The sequence below is a fragment of the Canis lupus genome, chromosome 1, assembly GCF_048164855.1.
Source record: "Canis lupus baileyi chromosome 1, mCanLup2.hap1, whole genome shotgun sequence".
Taxonomy (NCBI): Eukaryota; Metazoa; Chordata; class Mammalia; order Carnivora; family Canidae; genus Canis; species Canis lupus.
Genome location: NC_132838.1, coordinates 43,037,820 through 43,061,409, shown reverse-complemented (window position 1 = coordinate 43,061,409; position 23,590 = coordinate 43,037,820). Strand labels below are relative to the sequence as shown.

Here is a 23,590-nt window from a genome sequence, read left to right as displayed (position 1 = left end):
GGACTAGCTTGTGTGATACTTAGTCAGAAACTTCTCAAAAGCTACTGTCTAGCCTCTTCCTTCATCTGTTCGTCAAGGCAAACTAGAAACTTTTACCAGTTCTTTGGACTCCAGTCTTAGGTATAACTATTACATCTCTAATAACAGAAAGAGCTTAGTTTTATTAAAGTCCTATCTCAACAAACTTTGTTCTTGAATTCTCTCATTTATGTGGTTGAATAATTTGTAGTGATGCTATAGCTACCTTCTATAGCTCAACCACTATCATGGCTACACCACAATCATTTTTGTGACACTAGCCACTAAGAAGAGATTCTCTTTCCATGCTAATTACTCAAGAGAAAGCTTTGTCCATGCCAGCAGATTTTTCCAGTTGCTAGTTGCTCTACAATTTTTTTTTTTAAGATTTTATTTATTTATTCATGAGAGACACAGAGAGAGAGGCAGAGACATAGGCAGAGGGAGAAGCAGGCTCCATGCAGGGAGCCCGATGTGGGTCTCGATCCTGGGTCTCCAGGATCACACCCTGGGCTGAAGGCAGGCGCCAAACCGCTGAGCCACCCAGGGATCCCCTACAAACTTTAACATGATATATAAATATGATGGCAGCTAAGGTGGTTCCTTATATCCAGAAATGAATATACACTAACTTCAGCTTTAGATTCTGACCTTTCCACTACTAATCTGAACTTAGATTGTGCAACATAAAATTTAAGATTTGAAAGATATTTTAGAGACCACTGAGTCCTAAGCCCATAGTTTTCAGAACGGAAAACTGAGTTCAGGAAAACTAGGTGATCTGTCCAAGGGTACTCAGAAGAGCCAGCTCATACACTCAATCCTAAGCCAGGCTTCCTTCTACCTGGCAGAGTCACTTTTTTTAATACCGGAACAGTCTAAACATTTAAAAAAGAAAACAAAGAGGCTTTACAACAAATATTGAAATTGTTATTGGAAAATAGTGAAAACCTGTGGCCTGAAGGAGTAAATGTCCTTTTTAAATTATATTAAATATTAAGCAATATTAAGTAATTGAATATTAAATAACTCTTTAAAAAAAAACATCACCATATAAATTTATTTTGGTACATCAACTGTGTAACTAAGCCAAATGCACTGATTAATGTTCTTGTTGAAGAAGAGTAGTATTTTGTGTCTACAGTTGTGGTCCATGTGATATTAATATCTTACTTATGCATTTGTCTCTCTTTCGTGATGATCTAAATCACTCTAGTTCAGCAAGGCAGTGTAGTACAATGAAAAGAGCACTGAACGAGGAGTCAAAAGAGTCTTGACCACTTGTCTGAGCAGTTAATTAGCTGTGTGACTTGGACTTGAACAATAACTAAAAAACAAAGAAATGGGCTAGGCGATCTTTAAGTTCTTTTCAGCTCTAAACATCCTTCACTATCCTCATCACACTCATTGAAACTGAAAGTAAACACATGAAAATTCATGAGGTCTTAGATTTATGCAATTTAAAGCAGCAATTCATTCATACAATTACTGCCCCCAAAATTCTACATTTTAGAAGTTCTATCCACAGAAAGGGTCTTTATATAATCTCAAGGCCAATTTACTTTTGCAAAAGCAACTCATAGGAGTAAGACAGATCAGTCCTGAAATTTTTGCCTGGCCTTAAAAAACTGTCAGCATTCCTTCTAACTTCCTAGGTCATTCTTAGAAAAGTAAATGAAGATCTCTCTTTCCATCCTTTAAGAACTAAACTGACCTCTAAATAAGCAACCAAATTATTTCAGTATAAAAATAATTGAAAAAAAATTAAAATGGTATTCTAGCTATAACTTAAATAAAAATAAAAGCATGACTGTTAATGTTCTTTGGTTAATTTTATACACACAGGGAATTTCTACTGAAATATTAAATAGCCTTACATTTAATTCCTTTTTAATTTGCATTCATAAGCAATTGTAACATACACACGCATATATTAAACCCACATCTGAATAAATTAGTGAAATCTAGTATATCTGAAACTAGCCGACATCTTTCCAGGAATACTGGTGTACATCTACTTCTGGGTTTTTTAACTCACTATGTCCATTTCATTTATCACATATCTAAGAGAGGCATGAAAATAAGATGCACATCTGTTTTCAGCACTCCAACACAAGCTGTCAGGATTGCTGTCTACAGAATTCCTACATTGAGTGAAGAAGAGTAAATAAACCTATTGGGCCCCCTTCACATCCGAGATTCTATGACTCTATAATTATTTTTCAGTCTAAAATCTGAAAAGCTCATCTTTCTAATTGTGATAAATTACAAGAATAGACCCAATTTTTTCAACCTTTGCATGTAACTCTGAAGACCCACCTTACAAAGTATATAGTCCTGGAAGCCAAGTAAAGAAAGTAAATTAAGGAGGAGAGAACTATCTACCCTGTCAGAGGCTGCTAATTGATCAAGATGAGTACTGAGACTTGACTATTGGATTTAGCAACATAAGGTCATTGGTAACCTTAACAAAAGTAGTTTTGGTGGTGTCATCAGTAGGGCACCAATCTTCAAATTGACCTGATCCCATCATACTCTGCCAAATCTGTAGGAAAGTTGTTCTGTCTACATAAGAGGTCTGAAGGCAGCATGTTTCCTACAAGGATGGAAGCAGCACTAGGCTACCCACCACCATGCTTCACCCAACTGAACTAACAGTCACAGATGCTGACCTGCCTCTACTCTCATCAGGCAGCTGAGGGCATGATGTATCAGGATTATCTCTTTCATTTTTACCAATGTTTGGATAGAATGACTAATTAGTCATCTTGTTCTCATTTGTGCTAAATTAAGGAACCCCAATGGTGTCATTACCCACTTTCTCTTTTCTTTAAATTCAGGGTGAGTCCCAACATATTCCACATCCCCTACTACTGTCATTGCTGCCACTACTGCTAAAGCAGAAATAGAGTGGTATTCATAGGTTAGCTATGAACTTGGTAGGCCTAATTCCCTTAGCTCTCCAGATCAACAGATTACTGAAGTCTTAGTAGGTGGTTTCTTACCTCTAGATTTGTTCTCTCTGGGGTATATGTATGTGTTTGTGTGCATTAACTTAGTTATATGCCACTCATATTTTTAGTCAATTATTTTACATGTTAAATGTCAATTGTTGCATGGAGTACTTACAGTAAAGAGGTATGCTGGGGGAAAGAAAGAACTCTGAGTTTAGAATCTAGAATTCTAAGTTCAACTTTTCTGCTAAGTAGTTCTGAGACTTTGATCAAGTCACTTGATCATTCTAGATCAGTTTTCTTACCTAGAAGAGGAAGGAGTTAGATAAGATCAGTGGTTTGTAAACTGTGTTCCCAAGAGCCTGAGTTTCTCAGGAACAACAAAATGAGTGAAGAGAGGCTATGCCAAATCAGCTTTCATCTGTCTTAGAGACTGAGAATCTGCTACTGCTGGTAGAAATATTTGATGGATTTAAATATTGCTTTGCAATATTAAAGATTCATTAATCTTTATGGCCCTATATATGATACAAGGACTGGATTCAGTGTATTTCTTTGTCTTCCAATAAAAAATGATCATATGCAGGAAACTCTGAATAAATTATCCATAATAGGAATTAATAAAATAATATTCTAATAGCATAAATATATAGGTTACTGCTTAAAACAGCCAGAATCTCTTTGGCCAAGAAATATTAGCTTCTCTTTAACATTTTTCTAAAATCAAACCCTAAACATGTACCCCTAACCATGCCTCCTGAAAAAGCTTAGATTCACATGCAGTTACAATTCTCACATGAATTACTGGACTATCCCAAGAAAGAACCTCACATTTACATTCTAAATTCGTCTATTTGGTTCTATCATCACTAATATTAACAATCAGTTGATTACTGCAGCACCTGAGTGGCTCAGTGGTTTAAGCGTCCTACTCTTGGTTTCCACTCAGGAAATCTCAGGGCAATCTCAGGGTCATAGGATGGAGCCCAGAACTAGGCTCTGTACTCCATACAGAGTCTGCTTGTCGCTCTCCTTCCTTCTCTGCCCCTCTCCAGGTTCCCATTGGCACACTCACACATGCACACACACTCTCTCTCTCAAATAAATAAATAAATAAATAAATAAATAAATAAATACAGTCTTTAAAAAGGAAAATAATCAGTTGACTACTTTTGGTAAAAGACAGTCAATGTAGGATTAAAGGAAAACTAATTTTCTGGATTGGGAGTTATCTCTTCAGTACAATCAATTATAGTAGCCCATGATGATAAATATTAAACTTAGGCAATAACCAAATATTTTACTTTCCAATTCTTCATTGGGTTCTGAGTTATACTGGGCTCATAACATACATCTCCCTGTCTATATTATTGGTATCTTTTCACTTGAAAATTATAACATTAATTTATTTAATTTAGTTATTGTTTGGGAGTATTTCTCAAAATTAAATTGTAACATTGTTATCAAAATAAAAAATAGTATTTATTACTTTATTTCAAATTTTATTTTTTTTATTTGAGTATAGTTGACACACAACATTACATAGTTTCAGTTATACAGCATAGTGATTTATCAAGTTTACAGATTATGCTACGTGTACAAGTATACCTACCATCTGTCATTATATATCAATATAACATATCACTGACTATATTCCCTATACTGTGCCTTTTATTCCATAACTTATTCATTCCATATCCGAAAGCCTGTATCTCCTACTCCCCTTCAAATTTCTTCTTAATGCGTTATATGCAAACATAATCAGGATGGGCAGTGCATGTCTATCAATTAATTTCCTGCATCAGTTAATTTCTGTGTGTCAATTTCCTCATCTGAAGAGTGAAAACCTTACCACCTACACACAGCTGAGTTTATTCTGAGAAAAGAATTTTAACAAATTTGTGTAAATCTCTGACATCATAAAATGAAATACACAACCAATCTTGCTCCTCATTAAGCTATATCAAATATATGGCACCAAAAGAAAGAAAAGCAGATGTGTCTGAGCCAAGTTTTTATTCCCCACAGGGACTTAGATATTTATACCCAGTAGAAGTGATGAAATTACCATTCTTTTTCTTTCTTCCAAAAAGAAGAAAGAGAGAAAAGATGTAATAGCTAACACTTGTGTGGTACTTTAAATTTATAAAGTACTTTTATAAGTTATGAATTGCAATTTTTGTAACAAACTTGTGAAGTAGAAACTATTTTTATTTTACATCTGAGGATAATGAAGTTCATAAAAGCAACTATAACCGGATTGCTCAGAGGAGGAGCAGTATTTGGACCAGGAATTCCATCTCTGAAGTCTTCCCCCTTTCCACCAAACCAAACTAGAATAGTAGATTCTTGGTAACAATACACACTGTGGGGGCACCAGGGTGACTCAGTCAGTTAAACATCCAACTCTTGATTTCAGCTCAGGTCGTGATCTTGAGGTCCTGGCATCAAGCCCCATTTTGGGTTCCATGCTCAGCAGGGAGTCTGCTTGAAGATTTCTATTCCTCTCCTTCTGACCCTCCCCCCTCTAAAATAAATAAGAAATCTTAAAAATATATATACACCTTGAAAGTTAGATATCTGAGTAATATCCTGGGTTGAACTAACCCAGGAGCAGTTAGCTAAAGCTCTGAACTACCATTGGCCACTGGTCTTCATCTTCCAACTCACTCTCAACTTGTCTTCTGGACTTTTTTGCCACTTCATATACAAATGTCCTCTTTGTACCATAAACACAGTGATGGAAGGGACTGGGTCTTATTCTTGTTGCTCCATAATAGCTCATGTGTAAGAAAGTCTAAACAAATAATTATTTAAATAAATTAAGTCATCAATTCATGAAAAGAAAAGAAAATTTTGAACACTTACTTTGTGACTTGCTTAGTGCTAGCTCAGTAAACAGGACAGAGAGAGTCCTTGTCATCATGGAGTTTATGGACAGTTGTAGAATAGCTAACAATAATAATTATGGTAACTCAACAAGAGCCAGGTGCTATGAAAGGTAGAACACTGGGAATTAACATAGCATGAGGCAACAGGGAAGGCCTCCCAAAAGGAAACACATTGAATCTGCCTTCTAAGGTTGAAGAGGAGGGATACAGATGAGGAGGAAAATGCAGCTGAACCAGAGAGATGTGTACATGTATGAAGATGGGGAAACGCGTTCCCTAAAGCATATCTTAAATTCTGCATCTTACAGAACTACTGTGGCTCAGAACCAAATCTAATAATGATGTTGGGATTTTCAGGGTAATAAAGGCATCATTAACGGATTCAAATAATTTCTTCATGTAGGTAAATCATGTACTTTTTTGTATCTTTAGCATATTTCAGTAAATGTATTCAGCCTTGCTATAAAAACAGGGGGTGGGTAAATAATTATCTCTCTTTTATCAGAAACTAACCATTTTATGTCATATGTAGAGATTCAATATTCTAATTGCTGTCAAGCCTGGTTACGAAACTGTATTCTTATGAAACCAGGAGGAAATGTTATAAAGATTTATTTAGTCACAGCTGTCTTTACAAGTAATTTCAAATTTTATAGTTATATTTGTACTTCCAATTGTAAATTAAGTCTTTATTCAGTGGGATTTGGGGAGCTGTTATACAAGGTGTCATAAGGTTATGTGTGGTATTCCATGTTGTAGAAAATACAATAAATTACATTGCTTTAATGGCAAACACTTTATACATATCATTAAAATGAGATGTATGCACAGCTTATAATTTTACAACTTTAAAGCTTGGCATAAAATTTACACACATATATAAACTGCCAGAAAGACACGTTTTATTATATGCAGACAGACACTGAATAAACTGCTGAGAACTCTCTATGAGATACTGTTATATACTGAATTTTGTTCTCCCCAAAATGCACATTGAAGCCCTAACCCCCAGTACCTTAGATTGTGACTTTATTTGGACACAGGGTCTTTGAAGAGATAACAGAGATCAAATGAAGTCATACAGGTGGGGCTCTAATCCAACAGGACTTGTGTGCTTATAAGAAGGAAAAACACCAAGGGTGTGTAAATACAGGGGGAAAAAAAGGAGGACACAGTGAGATGGTGACCATCTGCAAGCCAAGGAGAAAACTTTCAAATGAGACCAAACCTGCTGGCACCCTCACCGTGGACTTCTTAGCCTCCAGAACTGTAAGAAAATACACTTCTATGGTTTAAGCCCCCCATCTATAGTACTTTGATACGGCAGATGTTATAGACTAAATTATTTCCCACCAAAATTCATATGTTGAAGTCACATAAGCTACAGTGTGACTGTATTTGAAGATCAGGCCTTCATGGAAGCAATTACAGGTTAACTGAAGTCATCATAAAGGTGAGATCCTAATCCAATAGGACCAGCACCTTTATAAGAAGAGAGACACACACCAGAGAATGCTTCCTCTATGTCTGTGCCCACAGAGAAAAGGACACAGTGAGAAGGCAGCTATCTATAAGCTTGAAAGAGAGCGCTTACCAGAAACTGGATTTTCCAACAACTTCATCTTGGACTTTAGCCTCCAGAAACTGTGAGAAAATTGATTTCTATTGTTTAAGCCCCCCAGGCCATAGACTTTGTTATGGCAGGCCAAGGAGACTAATATAGCAGCAGACTAACACAGATAAGTACATTTTAGTCATAAATATGCCCATGTAAGAATATGCATGCACATGCAGACTGCCTAGATATAGTGAAATTATCTAGAGTTGTATTTGAAAACAGTGGGAGGACTCTTATTATATCTTTGCATATTAGAATTTTTCTTAGATTAAAAATGAGCATGTATAATTTATGTTAAATATACAGCCAGATTGTATTCGGATACAAATTAGGAAAAAACAGAGATTGTTTTTATGAAGTGGGGCCAATATATGGGTACTCTCAAAGGAAAAAATGTTTTGGACATATTCACAAGTTGATTATTTCAGCATTCAGACAGAACATTAAGAGACTCGGCTTAACCTACCTGTAGTCACCAAGGAAGCACATTAAATTTACACTCCACTGGTTCAAATTAAACTTTTTACATATAGCTGTTACATTACTGTCACTTATCAAGTTACCTTAACAAGCTTTTTGTAAGTTTAATTAAGCTTTGACTGATTCTCCAATGGTACAAAGAAAGATGAATTCCTTAAATATTTAATTCATTTAGGACTCCAAGTATGATTTTCTCAATGTGGCTGTTAATTTCTTGGAATTAATTACTTTGAATTAAAGCTGCTTTTTCAGACATCGGAGACACAGAGTCACAGCTCACACAATGCATAATAAATTCAATATTTCGTCTGTTTTGAGAGAATTTATCTCAAACTGTATCTAAAATCTCAACCTGGCAGTCTTATCTGTGACCATGGAACTCAGGAATCTTTGACTGTAAACTCCCTTCCAACCAGGTTCTTGGTTTTCCTTCCGATTCCCCTTTTCAGGCAAGTATTAATGAGGGAAAAGATTAGCTGCCCTTCACCTGCGCCATCAACATTCTTTTTCATGCTAATTCCCTTCTCCTTAACTCATGCCACGCCTCTTGTTCCTCAGAAAGCTCTTCCCCTATTACAGTCAGCAGGCAACAAAATCCCAGGCCCCTCCCTCCCCTCAGTATCCTCTGAAAACACTGAACACACCATGGCTTTAATTACACAGTTTCTATTTGTTCTCTTCCAGTAGTTTGAAGGCTACCCAAGACTGGCATCTGTGTTCCTCAAGACTAGATCTCCAAGAAGACAAGATCAGGCAACCACATCTATGGAGCAAAAAATGCCCCCAGAACCAGAAACTGGATTCCCATAAAAGAAAATGGAAAACTGGATACATGAGAAGACAGAAAACCACACACACATACACACTCATGCACGCATGCATGCACACACGCACATGGCCACAAAGACAGAAGCACACGGGCACAAAGCCTGAAAGCCTCATGATTTGTCAGCACTCAGCACCGACTCCACTGCTCCAAGCCCCATGCCAGATGCTGAGGTTATAGGAGCCACTAGTTGACTCAACTTCTAAAGGAGAAAGCTGCCTTTTGATTGACATTCGAACTCCCTGAAGGATGTGAAGACACTGGAAGACTATAAATTAGCTATTTAGCTCTTACATTTACAAGTCTCACATTAGGGAAAGCTTCTTCTCAGACACCGTTTTCTAGCACTAGCAACATAAACAGTCACTGAAAAATATTTCTAGATTAATTCACTGAGCAGTCTTCCTTTCCTTCCACTGCCACCTCCCACACACCTCTGATTCAAAATATAAGTATTTACATCTAAAATATAAAACACAAAATGGCATGTTAGAATATCCAGTTCCAGGAACTTCCTATTTAAAAAAAAAAGTGTTATAAAAATACTTTTGTTGCAAAGAAAAATAGGACTAGGAAACAATTAATTAGAAGGGAAAACATTGCACTGCCATGGTGGTTAGGACAGAAGTAGCCAGCACTGGGGGGCAGGCATGGACGCCCCTCCTGGGTGGGTGCTCTTGGGAGGCAGGTACCTACCGCCTTTCATCATGCCAACTTCATAGCACTTGCGCAGCCGACAGGCCTGACAGCTCTTCCTCCTGTTCTTATCAATTGTGCACTGGTTGGTAGCTGGACACATGTAGTCATTATGTCCTATTAAAAGCAAGAGGACAGAATTAATATTATTTCAGGAGATGTAGTCAGAATCTAGAGAGAAACTGCCTGGAGGATGTTTTCCTGTCATCTACTTGGCTTTACTGTGTTGCAGATACTCTGATAGGTCAGGTAAGATGTAGACTGGAAATATCTGTTGAATTCAGTAATAGGAGTCATTAGACATAAGGATTTAAGCAACTTTTGTGGGACAGCTAAGATAGAAAACAGGTGTGGGTTGAGCTATGCAGGAGAGGTGAGGAAAAGGCAGAGCTTAAGTGTGTAGACCTCTCTGAAGAGTTGAACTGAGAAGTAGAGAAGGGATGTAAGGTGAAGGTTTGAGAGTGATGTGAGGTCCCGGGAGATCTTTTCTGTGAGACAGAGTTGTATATCATGGATGTGAATGAGAAAGAGAATTTGAGCAACAGAGATGCAGTAAACATGAGGTTAAAGAAAGAACTCCCCCATGTTCTTTCCACCCCTCAGGCTGTGGCTTCCTAGTTTCATTTGCAGATTCTCTCCAACATCCACTCTAGAGCAGCACAGGACTCAGTGTCAAGCCCTTCTTCTTCTCTTTTTTTTTATTTTTATTTTTTTAAGATTTTATTTATTTATTCATGAGAGAGAGAGAGAGAGAGACAGAGCGAGACAAAGGCAGAAGGAGAAGCAGGCCCCATGCAGGGAGCCTGACGTGGGACTCGATCCTGGGCCTCCAGGATCAGGCCCTGGGCTGAAGGTGGCGCTAAACCACTGAGCCACCCGGGCTGCCCCAAGCCCTTCTTCTGATTCCAAAGTCTGCCACGAGAGAATCTATTCCATGGCTACAGCTCCCGTGGTCATAAATGCAGATGATTCGCAGATTTATGCTCCCAGACCAACCCTCTTCTTTGAGTTCTGACTACATAGGGCCAATTGCCCATAAGAATTTTCTGCTCTAAGATTTAGAGGTCACCTCCATTTCTTTATCCCTCAAAAGAAGTCTGGTTTCTGATGTGAATATCAAACTCCACAAATTAATAAATATCGGCATGTTTAATGAAGAAATCCATTTATCTAAAATCCAAATGCTTAGGCCTGAATTTAGACTATGGAGATGATATATATTATTTTTAAATGTTTCCCATTCTCAAAAAAAAAAAAAAAGTGAGGAAATATTGCCCCCTCTAATTCAGATCATCTGTGTCTCCATTTTCCCATTCACTAAGGGCAAGATGTAACATGTATTAAAGTGTTTTCACTATAGAACTCTTTGTTCCTTATTCAGCTTAAGGGTCAATCTCAATTAGAATAGGGTGGAGTGGGACCTTAACAAGAAATGTTGGTCTCATAAAACTTGCTTCTCCATCTTTAGACATACATTATAAAAATAACTACATAAACAGGCTTCAGATCAAATTAACACATACATTCTTCTTCCGACCATAATAGGAACCAGCAAACTAGCCAGCAAAATTGTAAACTGACAACTTCAGTAAAAGACCACACACCACCTCAAATATCCAGGAATAGTTTTTATGTTTAGAACTGCCCTTATTAACACAGACAAGCTGAGGAAATAATAGAATCAGAAACAAAATTTACCTAGGCAGATGTTAACTTTAAGCAAAAGTTGCCGTCTTCTGACACCTCAAAGAAATTTTCAGTGTTTGGTTTCCTATGATGTTTATGCTCTACATGCTGATTTATTTTAAATCTAAAAATGAGTTTATATTAAATCTCAGAAGAAAAGAGTCAATAATCATTCAAACTAAAAATTAACTCTGATACACTTTCCTCTCAAAAACCAGTTGTTCTGCAAGCAAGAAGATGGGAGAACTGAATTGGATCAGAGGCCAACTGGCAAAATGTTATGTTTGCACTGGCCATCCCTGTAGATGTGTATCTTTATAGAACCAAGTGAAATTCCTGAACTAACATGTTTAACAGATAAAACACACTGGATTTGTGCAATTGAATTCATCCCTTAACTAGAAAGAAAATAGATGCACAGCAGAATCATGTTTGTAATGCAAACTCTTGGTGATAAAGTGGATTTTCTGCTCCGACTACATTAAAATTTAGAATTAGTAAATTGGCAACAACAACAAAAAAAATGAATAGGTACATATTTGATACATCTGGTTAAAACAAAATCTTCTTAACTAAACACCATTAACTATTTATAAGTCTTCAACTTACATCAGAGAAGGAAAACAGCAGGTAGTTTTTTGTTCTCTGAGTATAACTTTGTAAAGGTGTGTTGTTATTTTTTTTTAAATACTCTCCATACTGGGTGGAGCTGAAACTCATGACCCTGAGACCAAGACCTGAGCTAAGATCAAGAGTCAGATACTTAACCAACTGAGCCACCCAGGCACCTCAGTAAAGGTGTGCTATTAAAGCAATTGAATCAATTCAAAATTAGTTTCTTTAACAAGAAACTTTATTTTAAGCTTTATTATTTGTTCTTGTGAAAACAATGCCTGTGAAAATCCTATCCTATTGAAGTAGAGTTAATTTTTTTAAAAAATCACACCAACTGTATGAATGAAATATACAGTGTTTTCACTGAAGACAGTGAGGAACTCCATGTACCCGTGACCAGATAGGCCCTAATGTGCCTTTTACATTAGGCCTGGATGAAGTGTGAAAGGCCAAAACCAAGATGTGAGGCTCAGGTGATGTTTTAGAGAAATAATCACTATTGTGTTGCCCACCAAAAATAAAAGTAAAGCTTTGGACTAATATGGGGTCTGAATAATTGGAAATAGAGAGAAGAGGAGAAAAATGAAACCTAAGCAGAAAGCATGAAGAACAGGAACCACCAGGCCAACCCACAGCTCCTAGGCCAGCAGATGGGCTCATACACAGCTTTTCCCCACTTGTCTCTGGGATTCTTTCTCTCAACTTTTTGTTTTTCCTTTTCTTCTTATTTTTCCCTCTGTCAGTAGTAGCTGATTTTGCATTGTTACCATCACATAGAAAGATCACAATTGCTAGCTACAAAAATAAGCAATGACTCATGGTTAGAAATTAATAATATATTATTATAAAAATGAGTTTATATTTTATATAATAATATATAATAATATATATAATAATATATAATTATATTATATTAATATAATTAATATAGTCTTATATTAAGAAATATAAAACAGACCATATTAAAACAAGCAGGTGAGGACGTGGAGAAAAGGAAACCCTCGTGCTCGTGCACTATTTGGTAGGAATGCAAAGCAGTGTGGCCTCTGTGGAAAATAGTATGGCAGTTCCTCAAGAAATTTAAAATAGAACTACCCCTACAATCTAGTGATTCCACTACTGGGTATTTACCCAAAGAAAACAAAATCATTAACTCAAAGAGATATCTGTACTACCATGTTCATAGCAGCATTATTCATAATCGTCAAGGAACAGAAACAACTCAAGTGTCCATTGACAAATAAATTAAAAAAGAAAAGATGGTATTTATATAAATATATTGGAATATTTTTCAGCCTTAATAAAGAGGAAATCCTATCATTCGTGACAACATGGATAAAGCTGGAGGGCATTTTGTGAAGTGAAATAAGCCAGGCAGAGAAAGACAAATACTGCATGGCATCACTTTATATGGCGTCTTGAGACCAATAGGGTGTGAGGATCTGATGTATAACATGATAACAAGAATTGATAACACCTGTATTGTATCATTGAAATTTACTCAGAAAGTAGAATGTAAATGTTCTCACCATAAAAAAGTAAACATATGATGCAATGGATATGTCAACTGACTCAGTGAAGGGAATCCTTTCACAAAGGATAGGTATATCAAATCACCACAATGAACACTTTAAATATCTTATAATTTTGTCAATTATGCTTCAATAAAGCTGAAAAAAAGAAAATAAGTAGTATTCTGAGAGAAATTTAACACTGGGTATCTTTCCTTTTGCCACACTTTTCCCTCACCACATTCTGGCAGTCACATCAGACCAAATCTCTTTGCTGAGCTTCACATCCATATACCTACTCACCCACAGTCCATTTAGATTTGACTTTTTCATAGCTTCGTCAAGATGAATGTGTCCCAAACATAACTGATGATCATCTTTCCTCATTAATCTCTTCCAACTTACCACTACCACAAAGCCTGAGACGTGGTGTTATTTCAAGACTCTCTACGCTCTTCCTCACTCAAACCTTCACACACATGTACACACTGATCCAATCAATTACTTTTAAATTCTTTTAAAAAGCAAAATCAATTTTTCCCAGGGCCCACCATCCCTACCATCACTCACACTGTCTCCAGCCCAGATTATCACAGCAGCATACTAAGCCACCCCCTGCCTCCAGCTTTCCCCCGCCAACCATTCCCCACTGTGCTGCCAGGTGATTCTTCTAAAATCATACACCACCATGCCTCTACCCTGCTTTCATATTCTGATGCTCCTCAAAGCTCTAAGGATAAAATCTAATTGCCTTAAAACAGCTTATAAAGCTGTTCCTGATCAGCTCCTACCTCCCTTCCTGGTCTTATCTTTTACACTAAGTTCTAACCATGTCCTCTGTTCTCTCTTTTCCCTTCTCCTTCTTACCTCCAGGACTGCATACACCATTCTTTCTTGGGGGGACACACTTCCCTTACACTTAGCCCAACTGACTCCCATTAATCTCTCAAGTGTATCAGTTGAGATATCAACTAAGCTGAGGTTCCTTTCTGCCCCTCCAATGATGCCTAGCTTTTGTCCTATCACAGTGCTTACTACATTGGACTTTAATTGCTTGTCACCATCCCCAGGTGACTATAGGCTTGATGAGGGATGCATTGTATCTGTCTCATTTATCATCATTTATTCTGTACCCAGCACACTCTCAGGCACACAGTGGAGCTTAACAAATATTTGTTATCTGAACAAAATGTAATTGCTAAAACTCTGTTGCCCCCACCCTTATCCCGTCTGGAGAACAGGTCTTTTGAGGGGTCAGGTTGGAGTTCTATAAAGGAAGTAATGACTGAGAAGATGATAACCCCAAACAAAACAATGGCTGCCATACCCAGGACCCCAAAACTGAGGTTCACAAGGGCAAAACTTGGTCCTAAGAAATTTGTTTGGAAATGAGAGTTCAAAAGATTTTTTAATGAAAATCATATATTAATATTCATTAGAAAATGAAGGATTGGGGCACCTATGTGGCACATTACATTGAGCGTCTGGCTCTTGGTTTCTGCTCAGATCATGATCTTAGGATCATGAGACCAAGCCGCATGTCAGGCTCCACACTCAGCTTGGAGTCTGCTAGAGATTCTCTCTTCCTTTTCCTCTGCCCCTCCAACTCATTCATTCTCTCTCTCTCTCTCTGTCTGTCTCAAATAAAGAAACAAATCTTATTTTAAAAAAAGAAAATGAAGGATTAAAAATGTTCAAGGTAATGCCAAAGAAAAAAAATACCAAAATATGCACCAAAATAATCATCTCTGAGTAGTAGAGCAGACAAGGCAAAAAGAAGAGGTTGAAAAAAAAAGCTTAAATTAGCTTTGCCAAATTCTTAGGGCTAGAAAGGAGGAACAGGGGAGAAGGAGGTCAAAGATTCTGGTGGCTTGTGCCAGGATGTCTCAAAAATTATTCTTATCATTAATCAAAAAGAGGATCGGATTTGGGAGTAGCGTGGGAAGAAGAGGTATGGAAAATTTTGAAGCATACTGTATTTGAGATTTCAGTAGCACACCAACAAGCAACTACCAAACAATTATTATAAATGTAGTACCAAAGCTTGGGAGGCATGTTAAATGAAGTTGGAAATCCTATAATCCAGAAATTCCACTTCTGGGTATATGCCCAAAAGAACTGAAAGCACAGACCCAAACAGATATTTGTATATCCATGTTTATAGTACATTATTCACAATAGCCAACAGCTGGAAACAACCCAAATGTCCACTGGCAGATAAATGGGGGAAAAATATGGTATATACATTAAATGGAGTTTTATTCAGCCTTCAAAAGAAATAAAATTTGGATACATGCTACAACATAGATGAACCCTAAAGACATGCTAAGTGAAATAAGCCAGACCCAAAAGGACAAATATTGTATGTGTCCACCTGGATCAAGTACCTAGAGTAGTCAAATTCATAGAGACAGAAAACTGAATAGGAGTTATCAAGAGTTGTACGAAGGAGGAAATGGGGAATTTATTGTGCAACGAGTAGAGAGTTTTCATTTGGGATGATGAAAAAGTTCTGGAGATGGACACTGGTGATAGTTGCATAACAATGTGAATGTAGTTAACATCACTGAATTAAAAAGTATTAAAATAGGAAATCTTATGTATACTTTACCACAACTGTTTTAAACAAAGCTGGGTGTATAGGAAGCATCTTCATGAGGTAAGGCAGGAAAAATAATTAAAGATGTGCATTTTAAGTTGGCCTGTTTAGATTTCCCTCTAAAAAAAAAAAAAAATGTCCTTGGGCCCAAGGGCTGGCTAGCAGTATTGGCCATGTGGTCCCCATGGACCACACACCACGCCAGGTGACTTTAGCTGTTTTTCTCATCTAAACATCACAACTAATAAGTCAGGTCATTGTAACTCCCATATTATTGAAGCAGAAACTGAGACCCCAAGAGATTGACTAACTTGTTCAAAGTCACTCCACTACTAGAGATGGGTCCATAATCAAAGCCTTGGTCTGCCTCGTTCACAAGTCTTGTTACTCCAGGAATACCCACCATTGGGCTGGTGTCATAGAAAGAACTCAATACCTAGACCTAGCCAGATGTCTAAATACTATTATACTTTAAACTACAATCAAAATGTTTTTCCCTAATGTAATTACAATATTATAATATCAGGAGGGCATTTCAGAAGCAGCAATGAAATTAATTTCCAGAACCTGTGATTCCTAAGACTCCCAAAGGTAAAGATATGAGAGATTAATCATATGAAATATATTTAGCAGTAGATTATGGCATATTTTATCAAACTCTCCCTAGATGACATTCCAGCACATTCCAGCACAAAATAGAGAAAGAGAGAGTAGAAGGCAAGGTATTAGGGAAATAAATAAGAAATTTACTTTCTGAAAAAGAACAACTGCAGTATTATGTTTGGAAATAAATTTTGACTCAGATATTAAAGTGAATATTCTCTGATTTATAGCCAGTGCATTGAGCCAAACAAAACGAAATAGAATTTGGCTGTCTCAGTGAACACATTCCTAAAAATCCAGTGAGGACATTCAATGTGCCATGATTTGAACTATTTCACAACTACATCTGTATGTAATGGCATACAAATAAAAACAGCATGCCTTAATAATGCATCCTGAATTATATTTTTACAGCTAGTCAATTCTGGTATATTTTAAGTGAAATAAAAATATTATTTACATCTGAGAATATTTTTAAAGTAAAAAATATTTAAAGGAATTCTAGGAAAGATAATTGTCCTAAACAGTTTCTTTTTCTACGTGAAAATGAAGAGGAAATCCTTTACTTGCCCTCGTCAGACCCCAGTCTGCTAAAAATTTTGGCCAGGGTAATGGACATGATCCCTCTCCTTGTCCAGCATTGCTTACCATCTGCAAAACCACAATTGTTTTAAGCACCTGGCACAGGATCAAACCAACAGCTGCAATAAAGGAAAACATAATGAAATCAGTGACCACCATCTCATTGTAATACACCAGAGACAATGAACCACTTTCAATAATGCCTCTTAAGACTCAACAAATAAGCCAGGGTTGTTCTACAGCCCAGAAAAGGACTTTCTGAAATTGCTCCTTCTGGGACAATAGATAAGCATCATATAAAAGAAAGCAATGTGACAACCAGTGCGATTAGTCCAATGCCAAGCAGCATTCAGCTCACCTCCAGATACCCCCTCTCCTTTGCTCTGTTCCACTGTTTCCAAAGAGTTCCCCAAGCTTTCTCTCAACTTAGAGTCATTTAAATTCCAAATACTGGCGTCAAAAGCAGTATAAACTATTTCAGTCCAAAGCTGAGGAAGCAAGTAAGAGACAAATGGGGTGGCTATCAGAGCAAGGGGGCACAACTCAGAACCCCTGAGCACCACTGTGCTTACTGGCCTGGCTTCCATGGACCACTTAGAAGCCACTGTCTCACCCTCTCACTCCCTGACGAAGCACTGTGGTGCTTTGAGACAGAAGGGAAAGAAGGTGTTTACTCAGATCTAGCATGGTATGGAATATGAAGGTCCTTTAAGCTTCTGGCCACCTAATTGGTAAATAAGGGGTCTCATCCTTCTTCAGGAGCCCTCCAAGATGAAATTCCTAGGGAAGTTCCTCCCAGACATGCTGATAAAAGTCATGAAAGAAGAGGCAAGAGCTTCTGTTTCAATGGTCAAGACTCCCCCAGCACATTTGAACACAAGTTTAGTTACTCTTTTTATCTTTAAGTCTATTTCAAAAATGAGGAAATAAGCCAAAAGATAGTCAGTCAGACTTAGAAATGACTACCATTCTACATTCTTGGCTTGAGTAACAATTTCTCTCAACAGATAGAAATAAATGGGTTCATTCAATATTGCCAATGAACCTTTCATGGTAAATTTAACCCAAAATAGCACAGATAATCTCACATGTTTTCTAGTCCTCATGGTTGGGGACAGTTTCTCTGACACATAGCCCTGTGGCCTAGTGAAGAGCTAGATGAATGTTAGATGCTCAGTAAACAAATGTGCAGGAATGTATGAAATCCATACTTCCTGGGCATCCAGACAGAGCAGGTCTATGTGGCCAGACTGCCTTATGAGGAGAATTCTCAGAAGAGCCACTCCACAATGCTCAGAAAGGAGTTTTCTCATTTCTCCAGGGTGTTCAGACTTTTCAGTCTATATGCCTGTCCACAGCTCATTCCAACTAATGAAAACAAGAGAGCTTGGAAAAATCTAAAATCTCCTCCCTATCCCACCCCACCCCACAAACCTAGGAAAAAAACTTCCAGAAAGAAAATGGCCTGAGTGCCCCACACAAGCTAAATTGTTGGATTCTTGGCCTCATGCTCTCATCTATGAAAGGAAAGGGAAGAAGAGCCCATTCTGGTTCTAAACTTTGATTATTCTCTTTTCTCCCTTCCTGACAGACATACTTACTTTTCATTTGTTTTCTTAGGGTTCTGGATTGATTTTTTTTTTTTCCTGCTGAAGAACTGATTTCCATCTATGGTTGCTGCACTAAATGGAAGGAATATGGGTGTATCTGGGGAACATCACCGTGCTCAGAGCACTGGCTCATGTTTGAGTCCAAGGCTTCATGGGATCCCAGGTGAACCAGGCCTCTTATACCTCCCTTAGTGGCTACTATGAGGCCCAGAGATAATATATGTAAACATTTGGTCAAACATAAAACTTTGTGCCAACAGAATGTATCACTATGGACTAAAATATAGCCATTTTAAAAAATGAGACCAAAAAATGAGTACATCTATTTACTGATACGGAAAAATCTTCAATATATATTATTCAGTGAGGAAAGCTATTCACAGAATAATGTGTAGAGTATAATGCCACTTATATAACCAAAATATATATATGCGTGTAAGTGTATGTGTATGTGTGTATATATGTGTATGTGCAATTTTTGGATGAAACTATTCATAGAGTTTACCGATCAAGAAAGGAAGTATGGATTTTGGTAGAGACCAGAGGAAGGTCTTGTATCATCTTAAAGTGTTTAACATGTAGCATGTGTATTCATAGTTTTTTAAATAATAATCAAAATAACAATTTTAAAAAGTGTTTTAAAAATTTCCAACCAAAACCAACCTGGCATTAACAATCTTCATTCCTTTTCTAGTTCTGCTACCACCCATTCAATGGTTATTTCTCTCTACTTTACAACCCACGGACTGAGTAATAAACTTAACCACCAGAACCTTGTTAAGCAAAGGAAAATTTACCACATTTATTTTATAAAGAATAGGAAAAGGGCTAGCATGAGCTGTGTTTTTTGATCTGCAGAAACTCCAGGAAAGAACAAGTAGCAGACACCCAAACCACCCAAACCACAGGCAGAGGCTCCAGTCTGTTTCTGCTCCTGTCACAAAGCCATCCTGAGTATCTGTGACCCTCCCCCTACCCTTGCTGGGTCTGGCATCCCTTCCGCTGACCCAAACCTTTATTCCTGAGGGACAGGAGTTCTCCTCTCCATAGAGAGGGTGAAGTCATCAGTCACCTTTAACCTTTGCCAAGTAGGATATAAGGAGGCACACAGGGTGCCCCAGGTTCTGCCCAATTAATGCTAACAGCCCCATTCCCTTTGGCAAGCAGGACCAATCCTAGCCACTCTGTTCCTCTCTCTTCTTGCCTTTAAACCTAGTGGGATGAGGAGCCAGCTACAGTGGCAGCCCCCATTCCCAGTGACCTATTAGAAGCATTCCTCCATTGAGGGAGTCAATAAAACACAACAGTTAAGAGAACACAGTGGGGGGGAAAAAAAGAGAGAACACAATGGGTTCTGAATTCCAACTAGTTCGGTTGAATACTGGTTTTATTTCTTAAATGCCTCAGCTTCCTCACCTACAAAATGGGAGCAATTGTAGAGCTAACTTCCTAGGATTTTGTGGAAGATTAAATAAGATGATCCATAGAAAAGCCATAACTAATTCTCTTCACATCATGTAACTTGCGAGGCTACAGTTATGCAGTCAAGTGCAAATCATCCAAAACAGTTCGTCATATCAAAAAAATTCACTCCAGTCAGCATAAGGCTAACTGTCAGACCTGGAAACTATTCTAGTGCTTGAAAAAGCAAGCAAAACTGTAAGAAAAATATTCATTTATTCGAGCTTCTTAAAATACATTCAAGCACCTTTCTAAACAACCAAGAATTACAGTCTAACTGTCCAGGAATGTGGGGAAGTCATAACATGCTTCTTCGAATAGAGCTAAACTACCCTAATAACTCATTTCTGGGCTTTAAGGAGAATGTTGTCGCCTTTTCTGTCCAAGAAGATAAAGGATAAAAGCCATCTATAGCCAGAAGTAAGCCCCAAACTATTAAGCCAATCTGTACTCTGATTTCTGATTCAAGGTACCTGAATTATCCTCATTGCTTACAAATAAGAACAAGGAAGGACTACATTTATAAAACAAAATATATTTCAAGAGGTGTTAAATTTGGTATAATTACCTTTTTGAAATCTACTCTTTTCTACTGATTAATAACTTGGTACCACTCCAAATTCCCATTCTGAAGTGGCAATTATAAAGGTTATTATGAAGTTGTGTTTTTTTTTCTAATTTACTAAAATATTCTGGACTAATTTGGAAGCAGAGCCCACTCTTCGGGAATGCTTTCATAAAAAGAGATTGTACTCTTTAGTGTCACTATCAAAGACATGGCAAGATTTAAAACAGACTATTTAGACTCATCTAACCATAGGATAAAGTCTATCTCAATGATCTATACATCCAACAAGTTTTAATTTAAAAAGTGTTTGCCCTTAATTCTATACAGTGCAAGTTAAACACTATATTTGCTCTTTTTTTAAAGGATATTTTAACTAAGGAAAGACTAGATAAAAGTTTTACAAAAAGAAGTGGTGCAAGCAGAAAAAAACATTCAAGTAATTTTGAGTCTCTGCTACATGTAAGAAGCTACATATAGGTTTTTGCCCCCTCCCCATTCAAAAGTAGAACTTTCCTATGAAAACCTTTGTAAGACAAAATGGTATAAAGCAAAGAGTGTCCACTGCTTTCCAAAAGTTTGCATTAGGGCCACATTGCTTTTACAGAAGACCGACATTATAGTACCTTTTTTACTATAGCCGAAAAAAATCTGAAGAGGACTTTAGCTTTTACAATAAAAGCTATTACTAATGTACATCTTTCATAAAAGTGAAGTGTCCTAACATGAACTTTCAGAAAACAAAGGATACCTATACTTGATATTTTAAGAGACCCAAGGGTACACTGTGCTCTCCAAAGCTCAATATTTTTATTTTTTTGAACTGTTTTTAAGCTCCATGCCCAGCATGGATCTTAACATGGGGGCTTCAACTCACAACCCTGAGATCAAGACCTAAACTGAGATCAGAGTCAGATGCCTAACTGACTGACCCACTCAGGCATCCTTCCAAAGCTTGACATTTTTTTTAGAGAGAGAAAGTGAGCACGTGTGCCAGCAGAAGGCAAGGGGAAGGCAGAAAGAGAAGGCGATAGAGTATTTCAAGCAGCTCCACGCCCAGCACCCCAACAGCTGGCTCTATTTCACAACCCTGAGATCATGACCTGTGGCAAAATCAAGAGTCAGATGTTCAACCAACTGAGCCACTCAGGTGCCCCAGCTTGAGATTCTTTTTTTTTTTTTTTTTTACAAAGATTTATCTATTTATTTTAGAGAGAGAGAGGATGCCCACAAGCATGGGGAGGGGCAGAGAGAGAAGGAGAGAAGCAGACTCCCTGATGAACACAGAGCCTGATGAAGGGCTTGATCCCATGACCCTAAGATCACAACCTGAGCTGAAATCAAGAGTCAGAAGACCAACCAACTGAGCCACCCAGGTGCACTCCAACATTCTCAGTAAGTTAAAGAAGCACAGGTAAGAGGTAGACATCCACAGAGAAGTTTTCAAATCTCTGACACTCTTCCTTTGGTATGGGAGTGGAAATGTGAACTAACTTTCAGGTGTTGGCTATGAGAGAGTAATTTTTTTTTTTAATTTTTTTTAAAATTTATTTATGATAGTCACACAGAGAGAGAGAGAGAGAGAGAGAGAGAGGCAGAGAGAGAAGCAGGCTCCATGCACCGGGAGCCCAACGTGGGATTCGATCCCAGGTCTCCAGGATCGTGCCCCGGGCCAAGGGCAGGCGCTAAACCGCTGCGCCACCCAGGGGTCCCCGAGAGAGTAATTTATATTTAAGAAGTAAGGTAAAGATTGATATAGAAGCAAAATAATGAAATGGTAAGGTATTTACTCTACTTAGCTGTAGAGTAGAAAGATATCCTAGAGGAAACTTGATAAAGCCAGTTAGAGGTAATAATGATGATGGCCATTTATAGGTTAAACATAATCCCTAACCACTCTATCAGTCTAGCAAGGTAGAAATCACTGTGCCACTTTGGACTGAGGAAATGGAAGTTCAGAGACACCAGGAAAAGTAGACACTAACAGGGGTATTTGGTTCACAATGTTATCCTTTTCTCTGGAACAGCCCCCTATATAGGGTAAGCTCCCAGGATCACTGTGAAATGTGACTCTGTCCCACAACAACAGCCAGTTGGTTTAATGGTATGCCCCTGACCAAAGGTGAGCAAATCAGAGCCCTTCTGCTAATATCTTCTAAATGGAAGAATGTCACAGGATATAAGGCATGGCAGCTGCCGCCCATCCTGCTTCCCTTCTTAGGGAAAACACAAGATTACAGACAGCAAGAAGCTGGCACATGGAGAGGCACAGAGGCAAGGCTGGGGTCCTGACAGACTCTAAGACCCTGGTCTCACAGTCACTGAGGTCTGGCTACACCCCTGCCATAATTGCAGTTGACCAAGACACTCAAGTAGCCTTCCACCAAAACTTACCCTTTGCCCCCCACCCCAAAACTAGTTTGAATTTGATTTTGGTCACTTGAAACAAGATCTATCTAATACATGAAATACATTTTCTTAGATTATATAGCTGATAAACCATAATATTTTTATGGCAATTTATAATTATACAGCAGATTCTCATATGATAATCATTTTTATTAGCTATCTTCTATAAATTGTGACAAACTATGACCTGGATCAAAAGTGCAAAAAATAGAGGATAAAGATCAGTCATGCTATTTTGCAAGTCATAAGTCATGCAAGTTGAAAAAAAAAAATGAGTGAAAGAAGGAAAAAGTAAAAGGTTAATGAACATGAAGCCTTGTTTTTCTGACCCCTTCTGGATCTACTGCCATATCGGCAGGTACAAAGCAGATAGTCCCATAATGACTGCTCTTGTAAAGATTTTCTTGGAAGAATGCTACCGTAGCCTGACTCATACACCTTCTTATAATAGTTCACCCCACTTAAT

General features: G+C 37.7%; 1 protein-coding gene across 2 annotated transcripts in view; it reads right to left on the bottom strand.

Moving 5' to 3' along the window:
* ESR1 (estrogen receptor 1) overlaps positions 1–23,590 on the bottom strand; it is a 290,055-nt gene that overhangs the window by 201,848 nt on the left and 64,617 nt on the right. For both annotated transcript variants that reach the window (XM_072828041.1, XM_072828035.1), the window contains exon 4: positions 9,484–9,600. In XM_072828041.1, the coding sequence (XP_072684142.1) occupies positions 9,484–9,600 (117 nt within the window). The remainder of the gene's footprint in view (positions 1–9,483; positions 9,601–23,590) is intronic.